This window comes from Megalobrama amblycephala, linkage group LG17 (genome assembly GCF_018812025.1).
Source record: "Megalobrama amblycephala isolate DHTTF-2021 linkage group LG17, ASM1881202v1, whole genome shotgun sequence".
NCBI lineage: Eukaryota > Metazoa > Chordata > Actinopteri > Cypriniformes > Xenocyprididae > Megalobrama > Megalobrama amblycephala.
In genome coordinates, this window is record NC_063060.1 from 2,735,064 (window position 1) to 2,758,340 (window position 23,277).

The window sequence follows — 23,277 nt, forward strand, 5'->3', positions numbered from 1 at the left end:
TACTCTTCCAGGTTTTGACGTGTGAAAGAACAGGTAATAACTTTGAACAAATGTTCTATTATTGTTAGTGGTAGAATGTTTGTTCAGAACTTTGAGAGAACCTTGGCAGAATGTTAACCAAAGTTCTGAGAATGTTCCCTGTTAGCTGTGGTACTCCCTAAAAAAAAAAAAAAAAAAAACAAACCCAAGAAAAAACATATGTTATTTCATATAGACATTTTTAATAACCAGCATATACAGAAAATTGAATACACAAATTATATAAAACAATTAACCACAATACATTTAGAGCCACAAAACTGAGGAGCAATAGTCAGGAACAGGAACCTTTTAAGGCCTGATAAGACTGGGTTTGATTGGCTTGACAGGTTTTGGCCTGATAGGTTGAGGCTTGATAGGTTTTGGTCTGATAGGTTGAGGCTTGATAGGTTTTGGTCTGATAGGTTGAGGCTTGATAGGTTTTGGCCTTATAGGTTGAGGCTTGACAGGTTTTGGTCTGATAGGTTGAGGCTTGACAGGTTTTGGTCTGATAGGTTGAGGCTTGATAGGTTTTGGCCTGATAGGTTGAGGCTTGACAGGTTTTGGCCTGATAGGTCCAACCCTGATAGCCCTGGTATTTCCGATATGTTGAGGCATTAAATGTCTGACAGGTTTAGGATGTTGTTCCTCCTCAAGCGACCGCTCAGATCGCCTGGATGCACTGCGCACATTCCTCCTCACAGACGACCCTTCTGACAGTCCATCCACCCTCTTCATGAGATCTTGGACCCATTGAAGTCTAGGGTCACTGCAAAACTCTCCAAAATCCCATTTGAAGCTGCAGAGAGAGAATTGTATTAAACATCATGAATTGTGATGAGAATGAGAATATGTGTCTTGTATTCATTGCGCTTCAAGGCATTTTATTGCAATTGCAATTGCTCTCTTCATTTATCTAGAAATTATTTCACAGACAGACTCCGTGATCCCAAAGATTCTATGAACACACTTCCATATGTAAAAGACACATGAAAACTGAACCAGATTCTTATGTTTTCTACCTAAAATGTATATATGGTAATAAATGAACGTACAAAATTCAAAGTAGATATTCTTTTAAAAAATGTTGCATGAACGTGTTCTATAAACATACAGAGGATAAATAATAATGAAGCCCATTTTATAAACACAACGTGCTTTAAATCAAAGACATTTTTGACAACAGTTAGATGTGATTCATAGTGCCGTCATATGAAAAAAATACACTAAACGACTGTCAGATAGACAGATATTTCTTACACAACACCACTGAAACAGTGTGGTCCCTCAAACTCCTGTATTCTGTAGCTGGTCACTCTTTCCTGTATGGACATTCTAGCTCTATAGACGAACAGCTCACAGCAGTCTTCATCTGAGAGACACACAACACAGACATTAGACTTACTGACCCAAATCCATATGCAACTAAACTGTTTATAGTCCATTATAGATGGATGATATAGTGAAAAACTTCCAATTATTACAATAATTTCCAATTATTTGAAAAGGTCAAATATATGGAAGCTTGTTTCCGCCACTAAATAAAAAAATAAAAAAGGTAATTGTGACTTTTTATCTCACACTTCTGACTTTTTTTCTCAGAATTGCAGATTTAAACTCGTAATTGCAAGTTATAAAGTCAGAATTGCGAGATATAAACTTGCGTCTTATAAAGTCATAAACTCGCAATTCTGAGAAAAAAACAATTGGACATCACAGCACACAATTTCAAGTTTATATTCAAAATTTAAAAAAAAATCAAAATTGTGTGATATAAACTCGCAATTCTGACTTTTTCTCACAATTGCGAGTTGATATCTCACAATTCTGAGAAAAAAAGTCAAAGGTGCGAGATAAAAGTCGCGATTACCTTTTTTATTTTTTTATTTCATGGTGGAAACAAGCTTCCAAACACATCCTTGAGAGAAATTTCATTTTGGAATTTATTTAGAAAATGCATTTAATGGTGGTTGTTCTGAATCTCAACATGGAAACTAGAGATGATGTTAGACACAAAGCTTCTGACAATGTGTTTCAGTATGTTTTAAAGCTTCAACATTACAACTTCAAAAAGTATTTTCAGTGTAAAAGAACCTGACTATTTGAAACCCCATCATCATCATCACATGTGGTGTTTTACCTTGAGCTGATGTGAGACAGATGAAGCCCAGCAGGATGAGGAAGAAGATGAACCGCATGATATTCCAGTGTCCCTACTATAAGACAGACAATCATTATACATTTACAAACACATGTAGAGCTTCTATAAACTGCATCATATTAGACTGCTCAACTTGTTTGTAAAGAAAAGCGTAACGTTGTTTCTTCCCTGTTTTCTGTGCACGTTTCCCAGCTGCATTTATTTATAACAGACCCAACCCTGATACCTGAGCCAGGTAAAGCCACATCCCTAAAGGAAATGATGGGAAATGATGAGATAAGCTTTCACGTGTTGTTGTTTATGTTGTTTTTGATGGGTCAGACTGTGGATTTAGTATTTATTGCTTTGGAAAATTATCTGATTATACCCCTCATAATCCTGAAGAGCTTTATTAGACATTGATCTGTACAAAATATACACAATAATGTTAGCCAATAACTTTGGCTAATATTCTGCCAAGTTTCTTTCAAAGTTGTAGAATGTTTGTTCAAGGTTATCTGGCATTTAAAAGTATGGTATGTACACTATGTAAAAAAAAAAATAACAAAAAAAAACTGCATTTTGCAGAAGAACATTGTTTTGGTTGTTCTTTGTCTCTGTGTAACTGTGCAGATGAATATGGTTCTACTGCTCATAAAAGATTCACTACTTGCCTTATGAAAAGGATCTCAAGCTGACTAGCTGAAGATGTTATTGTAGTTTTACACGTTAACCCTTATGCTGTGTTGAAAACTTTGTAACACCTGTGATGTTACTGGTTAAAAATGACCGACCCTTTAGAAATTGCTTGTAAATCACTCTTTATGTCATATTATCACCAAATTTTGGACTACATGTGTTTTCTTTCACTTAAGACAGGTTTTGTATTTCTTTTTGGAGCTGGTTGATCATAGGCCTCATTAATCTGAACTTATGCACCTCAGTTTTTGAGTGAAAAATCATTATTTGTGGATAATTTTGTCAATAGTCAACAAAATATGGAAAACAATTGCACTTGTGTGCTTTAATGTTTAACCAGAAAGTTTGTTTTGAAAAACTTTTATTTTATACAAAATGGCACAAAGTCACACTTGTGTTCCAAGGCCGGTGGGAAGGCCGAAGCCGCCGTAACCCCTGTTGCACTACGAGGGAGAAACTCCCGGGTTTGCGCAAAAAGCGGAACTCCTAGGGCCGCGAATTCACGCTGAAAGGACCCGAGCTTGCAAGGTCGGAATGTCCAACTGATAAAACCTGACAAAAGTGGACGGCGAGGACCAGCCGGCCGCCTCACAAATGTCTTTAATGGAAACTCCACTGGACCAGGCCCAAGATGAGGCCATACCCCTAGTGGAGTGGGCTCTTACTCCTATGGGGCAAGGGGTGCCCTCCGAGGAGTAACAGAGAGCTATAGCGTCGACAATCCAACGCGAAAGACACTGTTTTGAGACCGAAGACCCTTTGGTGCGGCCACCAAAACAAACAAAGTGCTGATCAGACTGCCGAAAAGGACGAGATCGCTCGATATAAATGCGCAACGCCCTGACAGGGCAAAGCAATTCCTGCTCCTGCTCGCCTGGCAAGGGGGGAAGTGCAGAGAGCGAAATGACCTGGGATCTGAAAGGTGTAGACAGCACCTTGGGAACGTAGCCCACCTTAGGTTTCAGCACAACTCTAGAGTCGCCTGGCCCAAATTCGAGGCATGCAGGGCTAACAGAAAGGGCCTGCAAATCGCCAACACGCTTGATCGACGCCAGTGCAAGCAGCAGGGCGGTCTTAAGCGTCAGGGGCCTGAGGTCTGCCAGACGCAGTGGCTCAAAGGGCGGGCCCTTTAGAGCTCTGAGGACCAACGAGAGGTCCCAGGAAGGAACCGTAGGGGCCTGCGGTGGATGCAACCGCCTGGAACCCCTCAGAAACTTTATGACAAAGTTGTTCCGACCTACTGACTGGCCAGCAATGGGTGCGTGAAACGCTGCAATGGCTGCTACGTAAACCTTGAGCGTGGAGGGGGCTCGCCCCGCATCCAAGCGCTCCTGAAGGAAGGACAGTATAGCAGATACGTCACACTCCTCCGGGTCTAAGTTGCGTGTGGAACACCAGCTAACAAAGACCGCCCATTTCTGAGCGTAGAGGCGTCTAGTGGACGGGGCTCTAGCCTGCGAAATGGTATCTAGCACGTTCCTGGGGAGGTCAGATGGCTCCCATCGAGGAACCACAGGTGCAAAGCCCACAGCTCCGGCCGTGGGTGCCAGATCGTTCTGTTCGCCTGAGAGAGGAGGTCCCGTCTCAGGGGAATTGGCCAGGGGGCTTTCGCGGAAAGCCTGAACAGCTCCGAGGTCCAAACCTGGCACCTCCAGAGCGGGGCCACCAACAGAACTCTGTGCTTGTCTTCCCTGACGTGCCTGATGACCTGAGGGATCAGAGCGATTGGGGGAAAAGCGTAAAGAAGGGAGTTGGGCCAAGGGTGGGCCGGTGCATCGTCCTTCTTTGAAAAATAGATTGGGCAATGAGAGTTGTCTTGAGAGGCGAAGAGGTCTATCTCCGCCCTCCCGAAGGACTCCCAAAAGGTATGAACTGTCTGGGGATGGAGCATCCACCCGTCTGAGGGGACATTGCTCCGTGACAGCATATCTGCACCCAGATTGTTCTTCCCAGGTATGTGGGTCGCTCTGAGTGACCGAACACGTGGAGAAGCCCATTCTAGCAGGCGTTTCGCCAGAGCGCATAGGCAGCTGGACGAAAGACCTCCTTGGCGGTTGATGTAAGAAACCACTGTCATGCTGTCCGATTGGACTAGGACGTGGCGATCCGTTAATTGGGCCTGAAAGGCATGTAGGGCTCGAATCACTGCCAACATTTCGAGGCAGTTGATATGTAGATGGCTCTCCTCGTGGGACCACGAGCCGAAGGCCGGACTGCCCTCGCACAGAGCGCCCCAACCCAGGTTGGACGCGTCCGTCGAAAGCACCGTTCTTCGTGATACCGCCTGCAGGGGTACTCCAAGACTGAACCAAGAGGGGTTCGTCCAGGGCTTCAGGGCTGCAGGGCTGCTGCCTGATTGACCTTGAGACACAAGCGGCCGTGCCACCAGGCGTGAGGAGGGACCCGAATCTTCAGCCAGTACTGAAGAGGCCGCATATGAAGCAGGCCGAGCTGCAGCACAGGGGAGGCGGAAGCCATCAGCCCTAGCAACCTCTGGAACAGCTTCAGAGGGAGGTAGGCTTTGTTCTTGACGGAAGCCGCGAGCTGCTGAATGGTCAGAGCGCACTTTGACGAGACTACTGCCGTCATACGGACTGAGTCGAGGACTGTACCCAGGAACGAGATACGTTGAGTGGGAAGCAGCGAGCTCTTGGCTAAATTGACCCTGAGACCCAGACACTGCATGTGGCTGAGGAGCACGGATCTGTGGTGCTCCAACTCTGTTCGCGAGCTGGCCAGAATGAGCCAGTCGTCGAGGTAGTTTAGAACCCGTATACCCATCTGCCTCAGAGGGGAAAGTGCCGCATTCATGCACTTTGTGAAAGTGCGAGGAGCTAGAGACAACCCAAAGGGAAGGACCGTATATGGGTAAGCCACACCCTCGAACGCGAATCTCAAGAATCGCCTGTGCTGGGGGGCTATCTGGATGTGAAAGTAAGCATCTTTCAGGTCCAGCGAGCAGAACCAGTCCCCGTGACATACTTGTGCGAGGATCTGCTTCAGCGTTAGCACTCTGAACTTTCACTTCATGAGGGAAAGGTTCAGAAGTCTGAGGTCCAGAATGGGTCTGAGACCACCGTCTTTCTTTGGAACCAGAAAGTAACGGCTGTAGAAGCCCGACTCGCTCTGCGAAGGGTGAACTATTTCTATAGCCCCTTTCCTCAGAAGAGTTAAAACTTCGGCCCGGAGGACGTGAGCATCGTCTGGCTGTACTGTAGTTTGAATAACCCCGCCGAAGCGCGGGGGTCTTCTGGTAAACTGGAGCGAGTAACCTAGGCTTATGGTTCTCAGAATCCAACTTGATATGCCGGGGATGGCCTGCCAAGCCTCGGCCCGGGTAGCAAGGGGTAGAATGACATTGGATGGCGGCCCGCATAGAGGGGGGTCACACACCGATATGGGAGGAAGAGGAAATAAGCTCTTTTGAGGAGAGTGTAAAAAATTGGTCGCCGTGATAACGGCGGTTGTTGAGGACGCAACATGTGTGGGCCCTTTTACAGCAGACTGAATTTGTCCCGTGCCCGGAGTTAAACGAGGCAGAGGGGAGTATGCACGAGCGAGCTTTCGGGGTGGTCCGGCCGCAGCGAGACATGCCCCGATCCTCTTCCTTTCTGGCCGATCAGGACGACTTAGGAGGCGCCGGGTCCAGCACAATCTTGGGCCGGGGTCCCTGGCGTCTTGGGAAAGCCGTGCGCTTAGAGGAGACCTGGAAGATGGCCATAGAATGGAGCGCTGAGGCGGCTTGGCCCGCAGAGGCATACGCTCTTCCTGCGAGGGCGGAGGTGGTCCTGCAGGGCTTGGATGGGAGGGAACGCTTAGTCTTCCAGCCCACAGCCGTGGGCGGACAGAGGTGGGCAGCCACTGCTTCATCCAGGGGCGGCAGGTGTTCGTATCCCTTTTCCTCCGAGCCATCGACTGAGTTGAGGGCTGACTGGTGTGACGTGCAGGCGGGCTGAGTATGGAGCGCGCCATGACTTGGCCAGTTCCTCATGAACTTCAGGAAAGAACGGGGCCGAGCGTTGTCGAGGGGCTTGGCAGCGGCCTGGGAGAAACCACTCATCCAGGCGGCTTTGCGATGGCTCCTCTGGTGGAGCCCAGTCGAGGTCCAATTCCTCCACGGCCTTAGATAGAACGCGGAAAATCTCGGCGTCCATACCTGCGCCGCGATCAATGGGCTCTAGGGGGGGGCAGGGGGGCGGGGTCGTCCGACTCGCCCATCCAGTGCTCGGGTTCGGAGGCTGCCAGAGACATGGAGTCGTCGAGCTGCTCCTCATCAGATCCGCCAAACGAGACAAGGTCGCTTGCATCCGCTGAGGGACGTTGCTCGGGGCGGGAGAACAGAACCGGGGACTGCTCTCTGCTGGGAGAAGGCGAGGCACGCGGGCATTGGGCCGACGTGAGCTCGCTCAACTCTGTGCGCTGGACCGGTCTACCCCGCTGTCTCTTCCTAGCTGGCTCGCGGGAGGAAGGCGAGAGGAGGGCGCGATCGGCGGGGTCACTTCCCTTGAAGAAAGCAGCCCGAGAGCGCAAGGACGCCAGGCTCATGCACTCACAGTGCGGGCATGAGCCCCCAGCAAGCACGTCATCCGCATGGGACTTGCCCAAGCATCCAACGCACTCGCCGTGGCCATCTGCATCGTGCAGAGGGGCTCTGCACGTAGTGCAGTGGTGGGGCATTGAAAAATGCCTGTGCGCCGTGAAAACGGCGATTGTGTGGCTCTTAGAACGGCGAGGGCCGTAAGCGGTGAAAACCGCTGTGGAAAGTGCTCTTAAAGCGGTTAGTAAACCGCGGAAAAATGCTCAAATAGATGCGCCGGATGGCGGCAGGAGACGCGCTGAGACCGGGCCGGAAGCAGGAAGCGGGAGGCGGCGGATCATCGACGGCGCGCAGGCGGCAGTCTTAGACTTAGACTTAGACTTAGAAAACTTTAATGTCCTCTGAGAGGCAATTTGTTATGCAGTACAGACATATTGACACATAATCCACAACACAAACATTATCCACATACACAATATCAAAAAAAATAAAATAAAATAAAATAAAAAATAAAAACTACTTCACATATGTTCTCCAGTCATACCCCTCCCTATACCTTATTTAATTGAGTTATTGCCATGGGAATGAATGAGTTTTTTGCTCGGTTAGTTCTAACCTTAGGATATCTATATCTACGACCAGAAGGGAGACGCTTGAACTCCACTGAAAGTGGATGGGTTGTATCCATGCAAACCTTGTCTGCCTTCTGTACCAATCTCGTCAGATATAGTTGGTACAGGTCTACCTGTTGTTTACCAATGATTCTTCCACAGGTTTTAACAATCTTCCCCAATTTGTTCCTGTGGGTGATTTTTGAATGTCCATACCAGCATACAATACAGTAAGAGAGAATACTCTCAATAAAAGACCTATAAAAAAGAGACAACATTTTGTTATCAACATTAAAATAATTAAGTTTTCTAAGAAAATATAAACGTTGTTGACCCTTTTTAAAAACGGCATCAGCACACTGATCCCAGGATAGTTTACAGTCAATGATAAGACCGAGACATTTATACTCCGTCACCATCTCTATCTCCTCTCCTTTTATCAGAGTTGGAGTGGGTGAGGGAGCCCCATGTCTAAAATCAAAGACCAACTCTTTGGTCTTGGACGTATTCAAATGCAACTGGGAGGCTTCACACCAGTCAACAAATTCATGCATCACTGGACCGTGTTCAGTTTCATCTTGCTCCAATAGACTAATCACAGCAGTATCATCTGCAAATTTAATTATATAACGTCCAGGGTAACTACTGCGACAACAGTCAGTGTACAATATATATAATAGTGGTGACAAGACGCTACCCTGTGGTGTCCCAATTGAAATGAAGCGGACCCCAGATAATGTATTCCCCACCCTTACTCTTTGTGGCCGCCCACTCAGGAAGTCCAAGATCCATTTAATTAGTGTTGGGTTTAGTTGGAAATTGTCTCTAAGTCTGTTTGCTAAAATTTGTGGGTGGATTGTATTGAATGCTGATGAAAAGTCTGCAAATAAAATGCGAGCATGTGTTTTACAACCCTCCAGGTGTGTATACAGATAATTTAAAAGCACTACAATAGCATCGTCTGTCCCCCTCCCAAGTCTATAAGCAAATTGTAGAGGGTCAAGAGCATGTCTACAGGAATTCATGATGTGTGTTTTAATGATCTGCTCAAGTGATTTAACTAAAAGAGAGGTGAGGGCAATAGGCCTGTAATCCTTGGATGAGGATGGATGGGAGACTTTGGGAAGGGGGTTCACAACTGCTGTTTTTCAAAGCAGTGGAACCACCTGGGTGTTCATTGAACGTTGAAAGAGGGAACAGAAAATACCACTTAATTGGGCCGCACAGTACTTCAGCACTCTGCCTCCAATGTTACCCGGGCTTTTTCGTACGTTAGTCCTCTCAAACACTCGCTGGACCATCTCCTTCTTGATAATCAAAGTGCTCTCCATCCCAGCATCATCCATCACACTCTGTTGCCAGGCAGAGATATTATCATTATCATTTATTTCAAAATGGGTAAAATGTTCATTTAAGTTGTTGGCCAAATCAAGGGATGCTGCGTCATCCATGAAGTCAATTTTTTTCCCCGTCTTGAAGGGGGCGTTGGCCATCAACTTTATACCAGTCCATGCAGCCCTTGAATTCCCTGCAGCCAGGGTACTCTGTATCTTATCCTTGTACTGACACCTGGCCTTGTAGATCTCCTTATTTACCTTCCTTTGCATATCTTTTCTGTTCTGTAAGCTTCCTGAAGCGAAGACTCTCTTTTCTCATTTAGTATGTCCTTTAGTTCTTTCGTCACCCACGGTTTATTATTTGGGTACACCTTAATGATTTTAGTTGGAATGACCGCACTCACACAGAAGTCTATGTAGCCCGAGATAGCATCTGTCTGTTCGTGCAAGTCAGCTGAAGAGTCCTCAAAAATGGTCCAGTTTGTACACTCCAGGCATCCTTTCAACGTCTCTATACTGTCCTCATCCCACACCTGAATGTGCTTTTCCACAGGCTTAACCCTTTTCAAAACCTGTTTATAAGTGGGTCTTAGTAGGACAGTGTTGTGATCTGAGCCACCCAGGGGGGCCCTGGCACTAGATGAGTATGCCTTGGGGATGGAGCCATAGCATAAATCGATAATTTTATCTTTTCGTGTTGGACAGGTGACATACTGTGAATAGGTAGACAGAGTTTTTTTGAGGGTACAGTTATTAAAGTCCCCCCATTATAAACTCAGGGGCATCTGGTGAGATTTTATCCAATTCTTGAGTGATATTAAAAATAATGTCTGCTGCATTATTTATGTCTGCTCTTGGGTGTATATAGACAACAGTCAGAAATATTTGTGGGAATTCACGGGGAAGACACGAGGGGCGCATAGAAACTGATAAAAGTTCAATATCTTTAGTGCAAATCTTTTTTCTTACCACAGTTGTTTTGCACCATCTGTCGTTTATCATGATGCACACGCCCCCTCCGTGTTCCTTGCCTGTAGCCATGCTGCATCGATCCAAACGTACTAAACTAAATCCTTCAGGACAAACTTCGGAGTCTAGCACAGTATCATTAAGCCAAATTTTAGAGAAGGCTAAGATACAGGCTTCCCTATATTCATGCAAGTAACGAGTGTTTACTCGCAACTCATCTGCTTTTCTTTTTAGCGATTGTACGTTGGAGAGAATGATAGTTGGAAGTGGCACCTTTGTTTTCCTCTTCTTGAGTCTTTGGCGAACTCCTCCCCCCTTCCCTCGTTTCCTCTTGTATTCCTTATCATTGACAGTTCTTTTTATCTCCGTGGGTATGTTTACATCGTTGTGATTCCAGTAGCTCACGTATGTGCTCAGTTCTAAGAGAAAGTCTCTGTTGTAGCGTACATGTGCCTCCGCGTTGCTGGCCGGTTCACTTGCCACGCTGATGACAAACAGTATCGACCCAACTATTAAAGCCAGCTCCCATACACGACTCATAGTGACTATAATAACGGTCTGTTAGACAGTACATCTAATGATTGTCCATACCGATAAAGATCACAATGATCACAACAAACAACTTATCAAACAAACAAAAAGACAAGACAGACCGACTGTACTGCTGGTCGCCACTGTGCAGCGCCCTCTCGTCTGTCGACGAGGGCGAAGGCGCTGGCGAATCCGGCGACTCAGCAGGGTCCGCTGCGGGGCCTGTTCGACGGCGGCAGAGCTTCTTCCGAGGCGGCGAGCTTCTTTCCAGGCGAGCAGGCTTCAGCGAGGATCAGCGAGGAGAAGACGAGTCGTCGCTGAAGGAGAAAGGACTGAGTGGCCTATGGCGATACGCTCACTTATATAGGGCTTTACCCCGCCCATTTCGGCGGGAAAGTTTGCGCGCTCTCTCGCCATAGGCTGCGCAGCCAAGCCGCGGCGTCATTGGTTCAACGACTTGCAATGAGTGAACCAATGACGATGCAGCTGCACTGCGTTATTGAAAAGGCTTCAGTAGCGGGGAAAAAGGGAGACTTTTCCCCCATACGCAGTACGAGTGAAGTATCGAAAGGGAACATTCATTATTAGATGAGAAAAGTAGGCATTTAAAAACAGTATGTTAGAATTAAAGGATTAGTTTAGGATTAGATTAGTAAATGATTTCCTCACCCCCATGTCATCCAAGATGATTATGTCTTTCTTTCTTTAGTTGAAAAGAAATTAAGGTTTTTGATGAAAACATTCCAGGATTTTTCTCCATATAGTGTGCAATATAACATGTGTTCGTGTTTCGCGTGTAAAAAAACACAGTATTTTTCACATAATTTACTTATCTGTATACCGCTGTTTCCACTGTCATAAAAACGGGCTGATGACTTCCTTGTTCTGTGAAGTCCCTCCTTCAGAAATACGTAACGAGTTCTGATTGTGCCAGCGGTTCCTGTGTTGTGATTCGACAGCAGCTTAGTGCAGCTTGCCCAGAAAGGTCACGCCTCTTACCATAACGTGGAGATGCATGCGCTCAGTGGATTATAATTTTCGGGAACCGAGTTAAACATAAATTGTAACCATTGATCTCTAAGTACAGCGTCCCTGGGAAGGCCAAACAGAGGTGATTGGACTGAGGGATGAAAATAACAGCGTTTCGACGACATAACACACTCTACAAACGCAACTCTTGCTCTTCTCCGTGGGAGCGCAACAAGACCACGCCCCCTTTTTTTGTGTATTCCTGTGGGCGGAGGTTAGTCAAAAAACTGTTTTAGTGACGTCATTAAAGAAGGAAGTAGAGGGATGTAGTCCAAACTGGCCGTTCGATGTAGGCGACTTCTGTTAAATAAAATATCTCGCTTGGCATTGAACTTTGAGCTTTAAAATTTTACAGATTTTATTTATACTCTAACAACAACATTACACACTAACTAAAGTTTGAAACATGGGATCACGAAGAACGGGACCTTTAAGGTTATCTCTTAGTTAGTGAGTTCAAAACAATGCCAAAATTCACATTTGGGAGATTTATGGGTTATTCTATGAAAATTGTCAATTTTTCTGTCCCTAACTTTTACAGAAATATTACACTTGAAAAAAACACTTTAGGGTTTATATTTTAAAATGAATGATTGATTAAAAGATTTGACAGTAAACTTGTGAAGTACAGTGGTGGTCAGAATTATTGGCACCCTTGATAAATATGATCAAATGTGACTGTAAAAATAAATCTGCATTGTTTATCCTTTTGATCTTTAATTAATAAAATTAGCAAAAATCTAACCTTTCATTGAAGGAAAACAATTGAAAGTGGGGGGAAAATCACATTAAATGTTTTTCTCTATGTTTATGTGCTTATTAACTTTCATGATGAAGCTGTTCACTTTTCACGATTAGCTTGCAGATTTAAAACCCATAAGGAGAGAGAACATGAGGATTAATTAACCAAACACAACAGGAACTAATGACCATTAAAGGTACTGCGATTTCTCAAATTCGTTGTTGAACACTGTTGATATTTGAAATCATCCCAAACAAACTCACCCCTCTCTTCATTGCTCCTCCTCCAAAACTCACATTCCAATCCTAACCACCCTGCTGTCTCGAACCCCAGCCCGATCGCTGCTGGCATGTGAGGCGAATGCACTACCAATGGCGGTAACACCTCATTCTCTAGCAGCCGTCACTGTGCAGTAGTTTAACTGTTACACATGCAATGCACATGGATATCTGTTTATCCCAGCTGACGTGCAACAAAATGCTTCACAAAAAATAAAGCGCATGAACGAACGGCAAGGAAGCACAAAAAATGAACGTACAGTACACAAGAGTAAATACAAACAAGAGTTTGCTGTTAGTCACCAACAGCACAGCAGCTCCAGACAATCATGACACCCAAACCCAGTGTTACTCACTTGAGAAGCACTTGCCCAGTCATAAACCTTCATTCCAGTGATATTCTTTTGAGTTCTTTTGTATTGTGTCCCATCTCTCATTCTGCAGTTTTTTTTTTGTTTCTTATTTTCAAATCTCCCTCTTGCTCGTTCTCTCTCCTTGACCGTCTAATGCCGCCCTAATGCTGATTGGTTACACTTTGTTGTTGGTATCGGCCAGACTAACTTCCAAACTGTGTATTTGAAATAATACTGAGTCCACCTTTAAAGGACAATAAGAAAAGTCTCCAAATACTGACATTTCAGCTCATTTATGACTGATGAGCAGCAGAGGGCGACAGAGACTGTTTGATGTCAAGAAATAATATACTGTGCAGTGCATCTGTAATTATTTCCTTATATATCTAGACAGAACATTTTTTATTATAAATATGAATTATCATGGTCAAAATAATAAACATGGTAATAGTCTGATCTGATCCATGAAAATACATTTCTAAACGTTTTTAAACACTTCATAAGTCAAATGTGCTCCCAGCTAGCAAAATTATATTCTAAGAACGTTTTCATTAAGTTATGGAAATGTTATTTCTGAATGTTCTCTGAACGTTGAACACGTCTAGGTAAATGTTTTTCTTGGTTATGTAACTGTTAAGGGAACATTTCATTTTATAATTTTGCAAACATTATGGGATTGTTACTTTTGACTTTTCTCTGAACATTCTAAAACTAGTCCAACTAAACTGTTTTTTTTAAAAAAAAAAAAAAGAAAAAAATGAATGACGAATAAATAATGTTTTTGTGCTAAAATTTTGAGAATAAGGCACTTATTTTTGTTTATTGAAATAAGAATTTAATGCCGATAGGCTATCTAGTTTTCAAAATCATGGTAACAGATGGACATTAAAGATGCTCCCCTGCTGACAAGTGATTAAAAAAAAAAAGAGGTGAAAAAATGTTGCTTTTTATGTTTTATCAAAATGTGCATTTTGCTTATACAGAAAAGTATGCAGGTCAAAAAAGCATACTTTTGATGAAAGAAAGAAAAAAAATTAAAAATACAACAACATTTTCAAAGTGATGTCTATATACAGTAAGCAAAAACTGTCGTCAGTTATTCATTCTTCATTCTTGAGCTCATCTTACACACATGCGTTTGAGGGACATAAATGGCCCCTTAATGACCCGTCAGGCACAATTTATGAGTTTTAATAGTTCATCTGTTGACAAAACAGATTCAGTGTGATTGCTGTCACTAACATGAAACGCTGATGAAGCAGTTAATGTCATCCTATCAAGACTTTCACACCCGCGTTTGAATAAGCATAATAGAGCTGAAATCTGTGCCAAATACTTTTCATTTTGATTCACTGTAATTTTATGAATTCTAAGACCCAGAGATGAAAACACATGAGTCACGCTCTCTACTGTTTGATCAGTCGAGCCCTGCAGTGATACTGCACCGAAACACATCCAGATCTGATCTTCAGCTTGACATTTACCTGCTTAATTTATTGAGCAAAGATCCAGACATGCAGATCTTCTACAGAAACAGCACGTTCCTTGCTCTGTGTTTAAACATGACAAAAGCCCTATAATACTTCTTATCAGCACAAATACAAGTTTGGGAAATTTAGGGAGTTAATAAAGTTTTAGGGAAATGTGCTTTCATCATTCTAAATATTAATTTTAAGGAAATTAATACTTTATTTCAGCAAGGATGCATTAAATTGATTAAAACTGACAGCAAAAAAAAAAAAAAAAAACATTTGTAATGTTACAAATATTTCAAATAAATGCTGTTCTTCTGAACTTTCTATTCATCTAAGAATCCTGAAAAATGCTGATAAATCAGCTTCAATCGCAGGAACATTTGAACATATAGAACAAAACAAGATCATGTGCATTCTGCTCACTTCATAAACCCTCTCGTTCTCCTTGCTGATGCCATCAGATGTGTTCAATGTGTCAAAAATTGTAATTATTGTTTAATGGAGTCAATTATTATATCTCTGCAGCAAAACCGATTCATTATGACCTGCACACAGGTATGAAATTAAAGGATTTTAGTAATTATCAGAGAGGATTATACATCTTGTCTTAAACTCATCAATCCATTCCCCAGAGCAACTGCTTTTATCGTGTTTTAGCCGGCACACATTTTTGGCAAGGAGATTGTTGCAGATCTTGGAGTTCCCCGGATATTTTGATATATATAAAACAGCAAATAGGTATATTTTAGCTAACAGATGAAACAAGGTCTCTTACTTTCTTTTTTTGCAATAATTTTATTGTTTCTGTTTGCATATGATGCTCTGAGTTTCCATTTTTATGGAAAATAAAAATCCAGACATACTTTACAATAACAAAACAAGCATATCATTGAATACATAATAACTGAAACAATATAATACAAAATTCATGACTCCACTCTAAGAGGTCAAGTTGATGCATCATAATATGTGTATTTATTGTGTGTTTACTGGACAGCATGTTAGAATTAGAAGTAATTTGCAACTGCAAAGTCAAACATAGTGAATTGTAGAGCATATGCTCAACACGATTCTCTAAGAATGCATGAACTGATAATATTTCAGTGCAATACATTTATGCATTTGGCAGATGCTTTTAAAGCAAATGCTTTCCAAAGTAACTTACATTGTATTCAAGGTATATATTTTATCAGTTTATTCGTTCCCTGGGAATCAAACTCATGACCTATCAGAGCTACAGAAATGATGCATGTTGCTTTAGATAAAAGTGTCTGCCAAATGCATTAATGCAAATGATACTACAGGGCTGTTGAATGCTTGAATCTGATTGGTTGATGAACGTTCTAAAGTGTGCATTTATTTTCAGGGAAATGCACAGCTAAAGTAGTTCCAGCAGGTCTTGACTGCATTACATGTCCATGTCAATTCGCCAAATTATTTCAGTTCTTACTAGTGAGGCAATAACGGCGTTCTTGAAGCAGATAAACTTACAGTTTTGCTATTATTAGAGATGCTGCTGCCGAACACTGTAGAGAAATGCACAGACTCAGGTAATTCACACACACTTAATCTCTTGAGGTGTGGTAACCATAGAATAAGCGGGATAATTGACTCCAGTCCGTTGAATTAATAGAAAATAATGCACACTCAAGGTATGAATTATCTTCTATGAATTCAACTGCCCATAGTCGATTATTCCTTACTTAAAGTTTCTTGTAAGACCTATAAATAATGTGCACAATCAACATACAAACATGTGAGTAATCCATTGCAATAATGAAAACTACATCAAAGCCTCACTAAGGTGTTCACAAAGTACCATTCGGACTGAGGAGGTCAGGAACAAGAAAACTTTTCTCATTCTTCATTAACTTTCACATCATTCCTTTGACCCTCTCATCCAAAAGTTTTCTCTAACCTCAGAGTCTAATCATGTTCCTCATAGTTGGCATGAGGTGAAGTGCTTGTGTATTCCTGCATGTTCTCCAACATGTTCAGAACTGAGTCACCTTAAATAAAACCCCTTTGAAGAGGAAATCTAATCCCTCTAAACCATGCAAGCGTTCCCGAAACCACTAACGATAACAGTTGTCTCGGATTAAAAAACAATGAAAATGTATGAAAAAACATTAAACACAAAGAACTGTGGTTCCTGTGGCAAAATGAGCATTGAATGATGTTTTTGCATTGGTGCCCTAGATATTTAACCTGACACACATATTTGGACACTGTTTGTTTTCCTAATATTCTGCATTATTAGCTCTGAAAGGATGAGCTTATTGCACACCTGAACTGGTTTTTATGGATTAATCCCTGATGATAATGGTTCCCCGAGGGTCTGATCACCTGCAGGGTTGGGCAGAATATACTTAAAGGAAGTTGTAAAATAATAACTATTTTCTCTCAAAGTATGCAGTGACATTAGACACACACTTTATCATGTCATAAATCTATAACATTATTATCGTATTTTCTTGTTGATAATCCATGTTTTTGGCTGGCATCTCTTTGAAAAAGTGGTTGCACCTAAAAAGGACAATACTTAGAATTTATATTAAATAAAATTATATTAATTACTTTGACTTAGCTGCATCATATTACTATCTAGGGATGTAACTGTCCATTCACCTGGATCAACAATTTTCATAACCAACTGTCCAATGTAACCTATGATTCAATAATGACAATTTACTCAGGCCACCAAAATTTATTAAAAGACTTAATATATGCATGCTAGACGTGTTTGCAAGCAGATGTGCTCAGAACATGCAATTTATTAGGGCTGGGTAAAAAATATTGATTTCTCGATTTTAATTGATTCTCATTTTTATGAACCGATATCGATTCTTAAATCAGTTGATGAATGAGCAGAATATGTAGCACCTCCCATCCAATAAATCACAATAATCTTTGTGCTTTGTTACTTTTGATATGAAGCAAAGTCTCAGATTTCAAATGATGTCCATCTTATTATGAGATTCAAAAAATAAATGCAGTTTTGGCACTGTTTAATGTGGCGTGACAGATCGCTGTAGCGCCTCAGTTCAAGAGAAGCATGTGATCATCCTCTCCTCCGCTTTAATACCAGTTACAGCGAAATAAACATGCCTGAACATCTGAAGGTATGTTAAAAGATACAGTACAACTTACTGAAATCCGTATCACGTCTCGTGTAATCGCTCAATCAGTGTTTCAATCTCGGAAAGACGTTAATAAAACAGCTTGTAAACAATGTCACGTGACGTCACATTTACCTCAGAAAAACATATTCAGTGACCATAAACTCATTAGTCAACTAGAAAATGAACTCTAGAGAGCAGCATTCTGATAAATATAGCTATGCACCGTTACATATTCATTATATTTTTAATGTTCAATATTTAATGCATGTTTGAATAAATCAGTTATGTCAGCCGTGAATTAAATATTTATATTTAAAAAAACGAAACAAAAACAAATTGTAGTAGAAATATGATTATGTAATTCTAAACTTTATTATAAAAACACCACTGAGTGTATTTAAGTGTTTGTATATAAATAAGTTAATTTTAACCTTCAATATTATAGTAAAGTAGTACCAACTGACTCCCATGTGTAGTTTACAGCATTAGTTGAGAGATTTTTTCCTCTAGAAAATTTGCCATGTACTGTAACTGATATACATCCAAAATAATCAATATCGAATCGAATCGCAAGCATGTGAATTGAAATTGAATTGTGAAAATTATGTCAATTCCCAGCGCTACAATTTATCATGTTGGTTATATTCTCGTCTCATCTGTTTTCTTGTATAGGCCTGTATACAGTTTCATCATCATTATGGTGTAGGTCTACAGGCTGGCTACTGAATTCGATCACTGTCTTGATGTAGTCAGCCTTGTTAGAGTGTTCAGTGTTCAACATTTCAAAAGAGATTGAAATAATTGCGGTACTACCACACATGAATGAAGACCTCATATACTGTACACTTGAATGGACTTTGTTATAAATAACTAATCTTCCTTGGTTTAAACAGATGGAAAACGGAACGACACCTGCTGCAGTTTTCAGTGCTTTGCTCTCAGTTATGTGACTGAACACCGTTTAGAAATTTTAACTGTTATGCCCTGAGACGTATTTTATTTGTGCTTTGAAAAAAATCTGTAAAATATTAATCAGCATTTTATGTAAAATTACACATTATGTAAAAATTACAGAAGAGGATTAGGGCCAAGCAATAATAGAAAAATAAAACCATCTCGAGATTAAAACCATCTCGAGATTAAAGTTGTTAAATTACGAGACTTTTTTCTCATAATTTAATGACTTTATTCTCAACATTTTATCTCAACTTTTTTCTCGAAATTTAACGACATTTTTCTCATAATTTAACGAATTTGTTCTCGTAATTGAACGACTTTTTTTCTCATAATTTAATGAGTTTATTCTCAACATTTTATCTCGACTTTTTTCTCGAAATTTAACGACATTTTTCTCATAATTTAACGAATTTGTTCTCGTAATTTAATGACTTTTTTCTCGTAATTTAATGAGTTTATTCTCAACATTTTATCTCGACTTTTTTCTCGAAGTTTAACGACATTTTTCTCATAATTTAACGAATTTGTTCTCGTAATTGAACGACTTTTTTCTTGTAATTTAATGACTTTATTCTCAACATTTTATCTCGACTTTTTTCTCGAAATATAACAACATTTTTCTAATAATTTAACAAATTTGTTCTTGTAATTGAACGACTTTTTTCTCATAATTTAATGAGTTTATTCTCAACATTTTATCTCGACTTTTTTCTCAAAATTTAACGACATTTTTCTCATAATTTAACGAATTTGTTCTTGTAATTTAATGACTTTTTTCTCGTAATTTAATGACTTTATTCTCAACGTTTTATCTCGACTTTTTTCTCAAAATTTAACGACATTTTTCTCATAATTTAACGAATTTGTTCTCGTAATTTAATGACTTTTTTCTCGTAATTTAATGACTTTATTCTCAACATTTTATTTTGACTTTTTTCTTGAAATTTAACGAGTTTTTTCTCGAAATTTAACAACTTTAATCTCGAGATGGTTTTATTTTTTTTATTATTGCTTGGCCCTAATCCTCTTCCATAAAAAATACAGAATGTTTCCTTTTAAAAAACAGAAATTTGATGTAATACAAAAATACAAGCAATTACCTGTAAATGTAATAGTGGAAATTTAAATTACAGCAAATATCTGTAAAACAACACAGTAAAATTCTATTAAAAAAAAATTATTGACAATTCCTGTAAAATTACATTTAATTTTAACAGTGCAAGTAATAACTTTGAACAGTCGTTCTATTATTGTTTGTGGAAGAACGTTTGTTCAAACCTCTCATGTTGACATTTTTAATTTTCATATTCAGAAAACTGAATACACAAATTATATATATATAACCACAATAACCACAATGCAAATAGAAATAAAGTATTTATTTGCCATTTATTGCTGTTTTAATGTACAAAAAAAAGAGAAAAAGATAAAACATTTTTTAGACATTTGAGCCACAAAACTGTTTTGATTATTGTAGGAGTAATAGTCAGGAACAGGAATCTTCTAAGGCCCGAATAAGACTGGGTTTGATTGGTTTGATAGGTTGAGGTCTAGGTCTAACCCTGATAGCCCTGGTAGGTCAGATATGTTGAGATATTACATGTTGTTCCTCCTCAAGGCTGCTCAGATCGCCTAAACCTGGATGCACTGCGCACATTCCTCATCACAGACGACCCTTTTGACAGTCCGTCCACCCTCTTCATGAGATCTTGGACCCATTTTAGTTTGGGGTCACTGCAAAACTCTAGTGTACGACCCCATTTGAAGCTGCGGAGAGAGAATTACACTGAACATCATAAGTGTCTTGTATTCATTGCGCTTCAAGGCTTTTTATTGCATCACTGTGTGTCTCAATTGCTCTCTTCATTTATCTAGTAATTATTTCACAGACACAACGTGATCCCAAACATTCTATGAACACACTTCCATATGGAAAATATATTTGAAAACTGAACCAGATTCTTATATTTTCTACCTAAACATACAGAGGATAAAAAATAATGAAGCCCATTTTGTAAGCACAATGTACTTTAAATTAAAGACATTTCTGACGACAGTTAGATGTGATTCATATTGTCTTCATATAAAAAAAAATACAGTAAACGACTGTCAGATAGACAGATATTTCTTACACAACACCATAGTAACAGTTTGAGTGTGGTCCCCCAAACTCCTGTATTCTGTAGCTGGTCACTTTTTCCTGTATGGACATTCTAGCTCTATAGACGAACAGCTCACAGCAGTCTTCTGTTGACACACAACACAGACATTAGACTTACTGACCCAAATCCATATGCGGCTAAACTGTTTATAGTCCATTATAGATGGATGATATAGTGAATGTATAACCTCACCTAAAGAAAAAACATACATTTCCAATGATTTGAAAAGGTAAAATTCTATGGAAGCTTATGGAATTGCAACTTTTTATTTCACAATAGTGACTTTTTTCTCACAATTGCAAGTTTGCATCTCACACGTCTACATTTGCTGAATGCGAATTGTTTGCTAATTATAAAGTCAGAATTGTGAGATATAAAGTTGCAATTCTGACCTTTTTCTCGGAATTCTGACTTTTTGTGCATTTATATCTCGTAATTCTGAGAAAAAAAGTCAGAATTGTGAGGGAAAAAAGTCACAATTACCTTTTTTTTATTTTTTATTTCATGGTGGAAACAAGCTTCCAAACACATCCTTGAGAGAAATTTCATTTTGGAATTTATTTAGAAAAGCTATTTAATGGTTGTTGTTCTGAATCTCAACATGAGAAAACTAGAGATGATATTAGACACAAAGCTTCTGAAAATGTGTTTCATCATGTTTTCATGAGCTTCATTGTTCAAACTTCGAAAGTATTTTCAGTGTAAAGGAGCCTGATTATATGAAATCCCATCATCATCATCATCACATGTGGTGTTTTACCTTGAGCCGATGTGAGACAGATGAAGCCCAGCAGGACGATGATGAAGATGAACCGCATGATATTCCAGTGTCTCTATATGAGACAGACAATCATTATACATTTACAAACACATGCAGAGCTTCTATAAACCGTATCACATTAGACTGCTCACCTTGTTTGTAAAGAAAAGCGTAACGTCGTTTCTGTGCACGTTTCCCAGCTGCATTTATTTATAACAGACCCAACCCTGATACCTGAGCCAGGTAAAGCCACATCCCTCAAGGAAAGATGGGGAATTATGAGATAAGCTTTCACATGTTGATGTTTATGTTGTTAATGATTGGTCAAACTGTGGATTTAGTATTATTATAAGCCTCATAATCCAGAAGAGCTTTATTAGACATTCATCCATACAAAATCCACAATAATGGCTAAAAACTAGGCTATAGTGTATTTTAAAAGTTATTATTTAAAAAAAAAAAAAAAGATAAAGCTGCATTTTCTTTCAGCTTTATGAACAGGGATCTTTGGCTAACATTCTGCTAAGGTTCTTTCAAAATTGTAGAACGTTTGTTCAAAGTTTAAAAGTACATTATGTACACTATGTTAAAAAAAAAACCTTCTGCATTTTATAGAAGAACATTGTTTTGGTTGTGCTTCATCTCTGCGTGACTGTGGATGAATATAGTTATTCTACTGCTTATAAAACACTCACTACTTGAAAAGGATCTCAAGCTAACTAGCTGAAGATGTTACTGTAGTTTTACCCATTAACCCTTATGCTGTGTTGAAATCTGTGACGTTACTGGTTAAAAATGACAGACTTTTTAGAAATTGCTTGTAAATCACTCTTTATGTCATATTATCACCAGATACTGGACTAAATCTTTTTGTCAATTTGTTTTCTTTCACTTAGGACAGGTTTTGTATTTCTTTTTGGAACTGATTGATAATTGGCCTCATTAATCTGAACTTATGCACCTCAGTTTTTGAGTGAAAAAACGTTTTTTTGTGGATAATTTTGTCAATAGTCAACAAAATATGGAAAAAAAAAAAAAAAAATGTGTGCTTTAATGTTTAACCAGAAAGTTTGTTTTGAAAAACTTTTATTTTATACAAAATGGCACAAAGTCACACTTGTGTTCCCAGTCAAAAAAGAAGAAAAGAAAGAAAGAAAGAAAAAAAATGTATAAATGTCTTGTAATGCTATATTATCACCAAATATTTGATTCAATCTTTTTGACAATTAAAAAAAAAAAAAATTAAAAATAAATAAATTCTTTAATAAATATATATTTTTAAATCACTTATTTGAAATTCCCAATTCATTATATGAATAATATGTAAGGGTTGTTGTGGGATTTTGTGAAATTAGATGGAATTTTACTATAAAATTGAAATTCATAAATCTTAAAAAGGCTTACATTTTTGTTGAGCGCATAGAAAACAACATATGAGCCTATAGCCTACAAAAATACACATTCATAAGAAAAGCATGATATCAAAAGTAAACATATCTTTAAATAAAGTCTTAAATTTATCATTTTTGTTATGGTATATAAGTCTGTGGGATGAAA

At 39.8% G+C, this 23,277-nt stretch overlaps 1 protein-coding gene across 4 annotated transcripts; it reads right to left on the reverse strand.

Annotated features, from left to right (window-relative positions):
- Positions 1 to 117: 117 nt before the first annotated feature.
- On the reverse strand, positions 118 to 21,978 carry LOC125251832 (actin cytoskeleton-regulatory complex protein PAN1-like). 4 transcript variants are annotated; one of them, XM_048164928.1, is made up of 4 exons: positions 21,873 to 21,978; positions 21,721 to 21,793; positions 1,279 to 1,390; positions 118 to 817 (listed from the first exon to the last, which is right to left on the reverse strand). In XM_048164928.1, the coding sequence occupies exons 1-4, from the start codon at positions 21,924 to 21,926 to the stop codon at positions 331 to 333; spliced, it is 726 nt and encodes a 241-aa protein (XP_048020885.1). In that variant the 5' UTR covers positions 21,927 to 21,978; the 3' UTR covers positions 118 to 330. The 4 variants fall into 4 exon arrangements, with proteins under 4 accessions (XP_048020885.1, XP_048020888.1, XP_048020887.1 ...); XM_048164931.1 differs by lacking the exon at positions 21,721 to 21,793 and adding an exon at positions 2,159 to 2,234 and having other exon boundaries at positions 1,279 to 1,387; positions 21,873 to 21,905; XM_048164930.1 differs by lacking the exon at positions 21,721 to 21,793 and adding an exon at positions 2,159 to 2,234 and having other exon boundaries at positions 21,873 to 21,905.
- Between the last annotated feature and the right edge of the window lie 1,299 nt (positions 21,979 to 23,277).

Bases quoted from the DNA above. Each gene is read 5' to 3' on its own strand.
- LOC125251832 (XM_048164928.1), bottom strand. From the start codon at position 21,926: ATGCAGCTGGGAAACGTGCACAGAAACGACGTTACGCTTTTCTTTACA. The intron at 21,794-21,872 runs GTGAGCAGTCTA...TGTCTCATATAG, and splicing joins CGCTTTTCTTTACAAACAAG to AGACACTGGAATATCATGCG. The intron at 1,391-21,720 runs GTAAAACACCAC...TGTGTCTCTCAG, and splicing joins CTGTCTCACATCGGCTCAAG to ATGAAGACTGCTGTGAGCTG.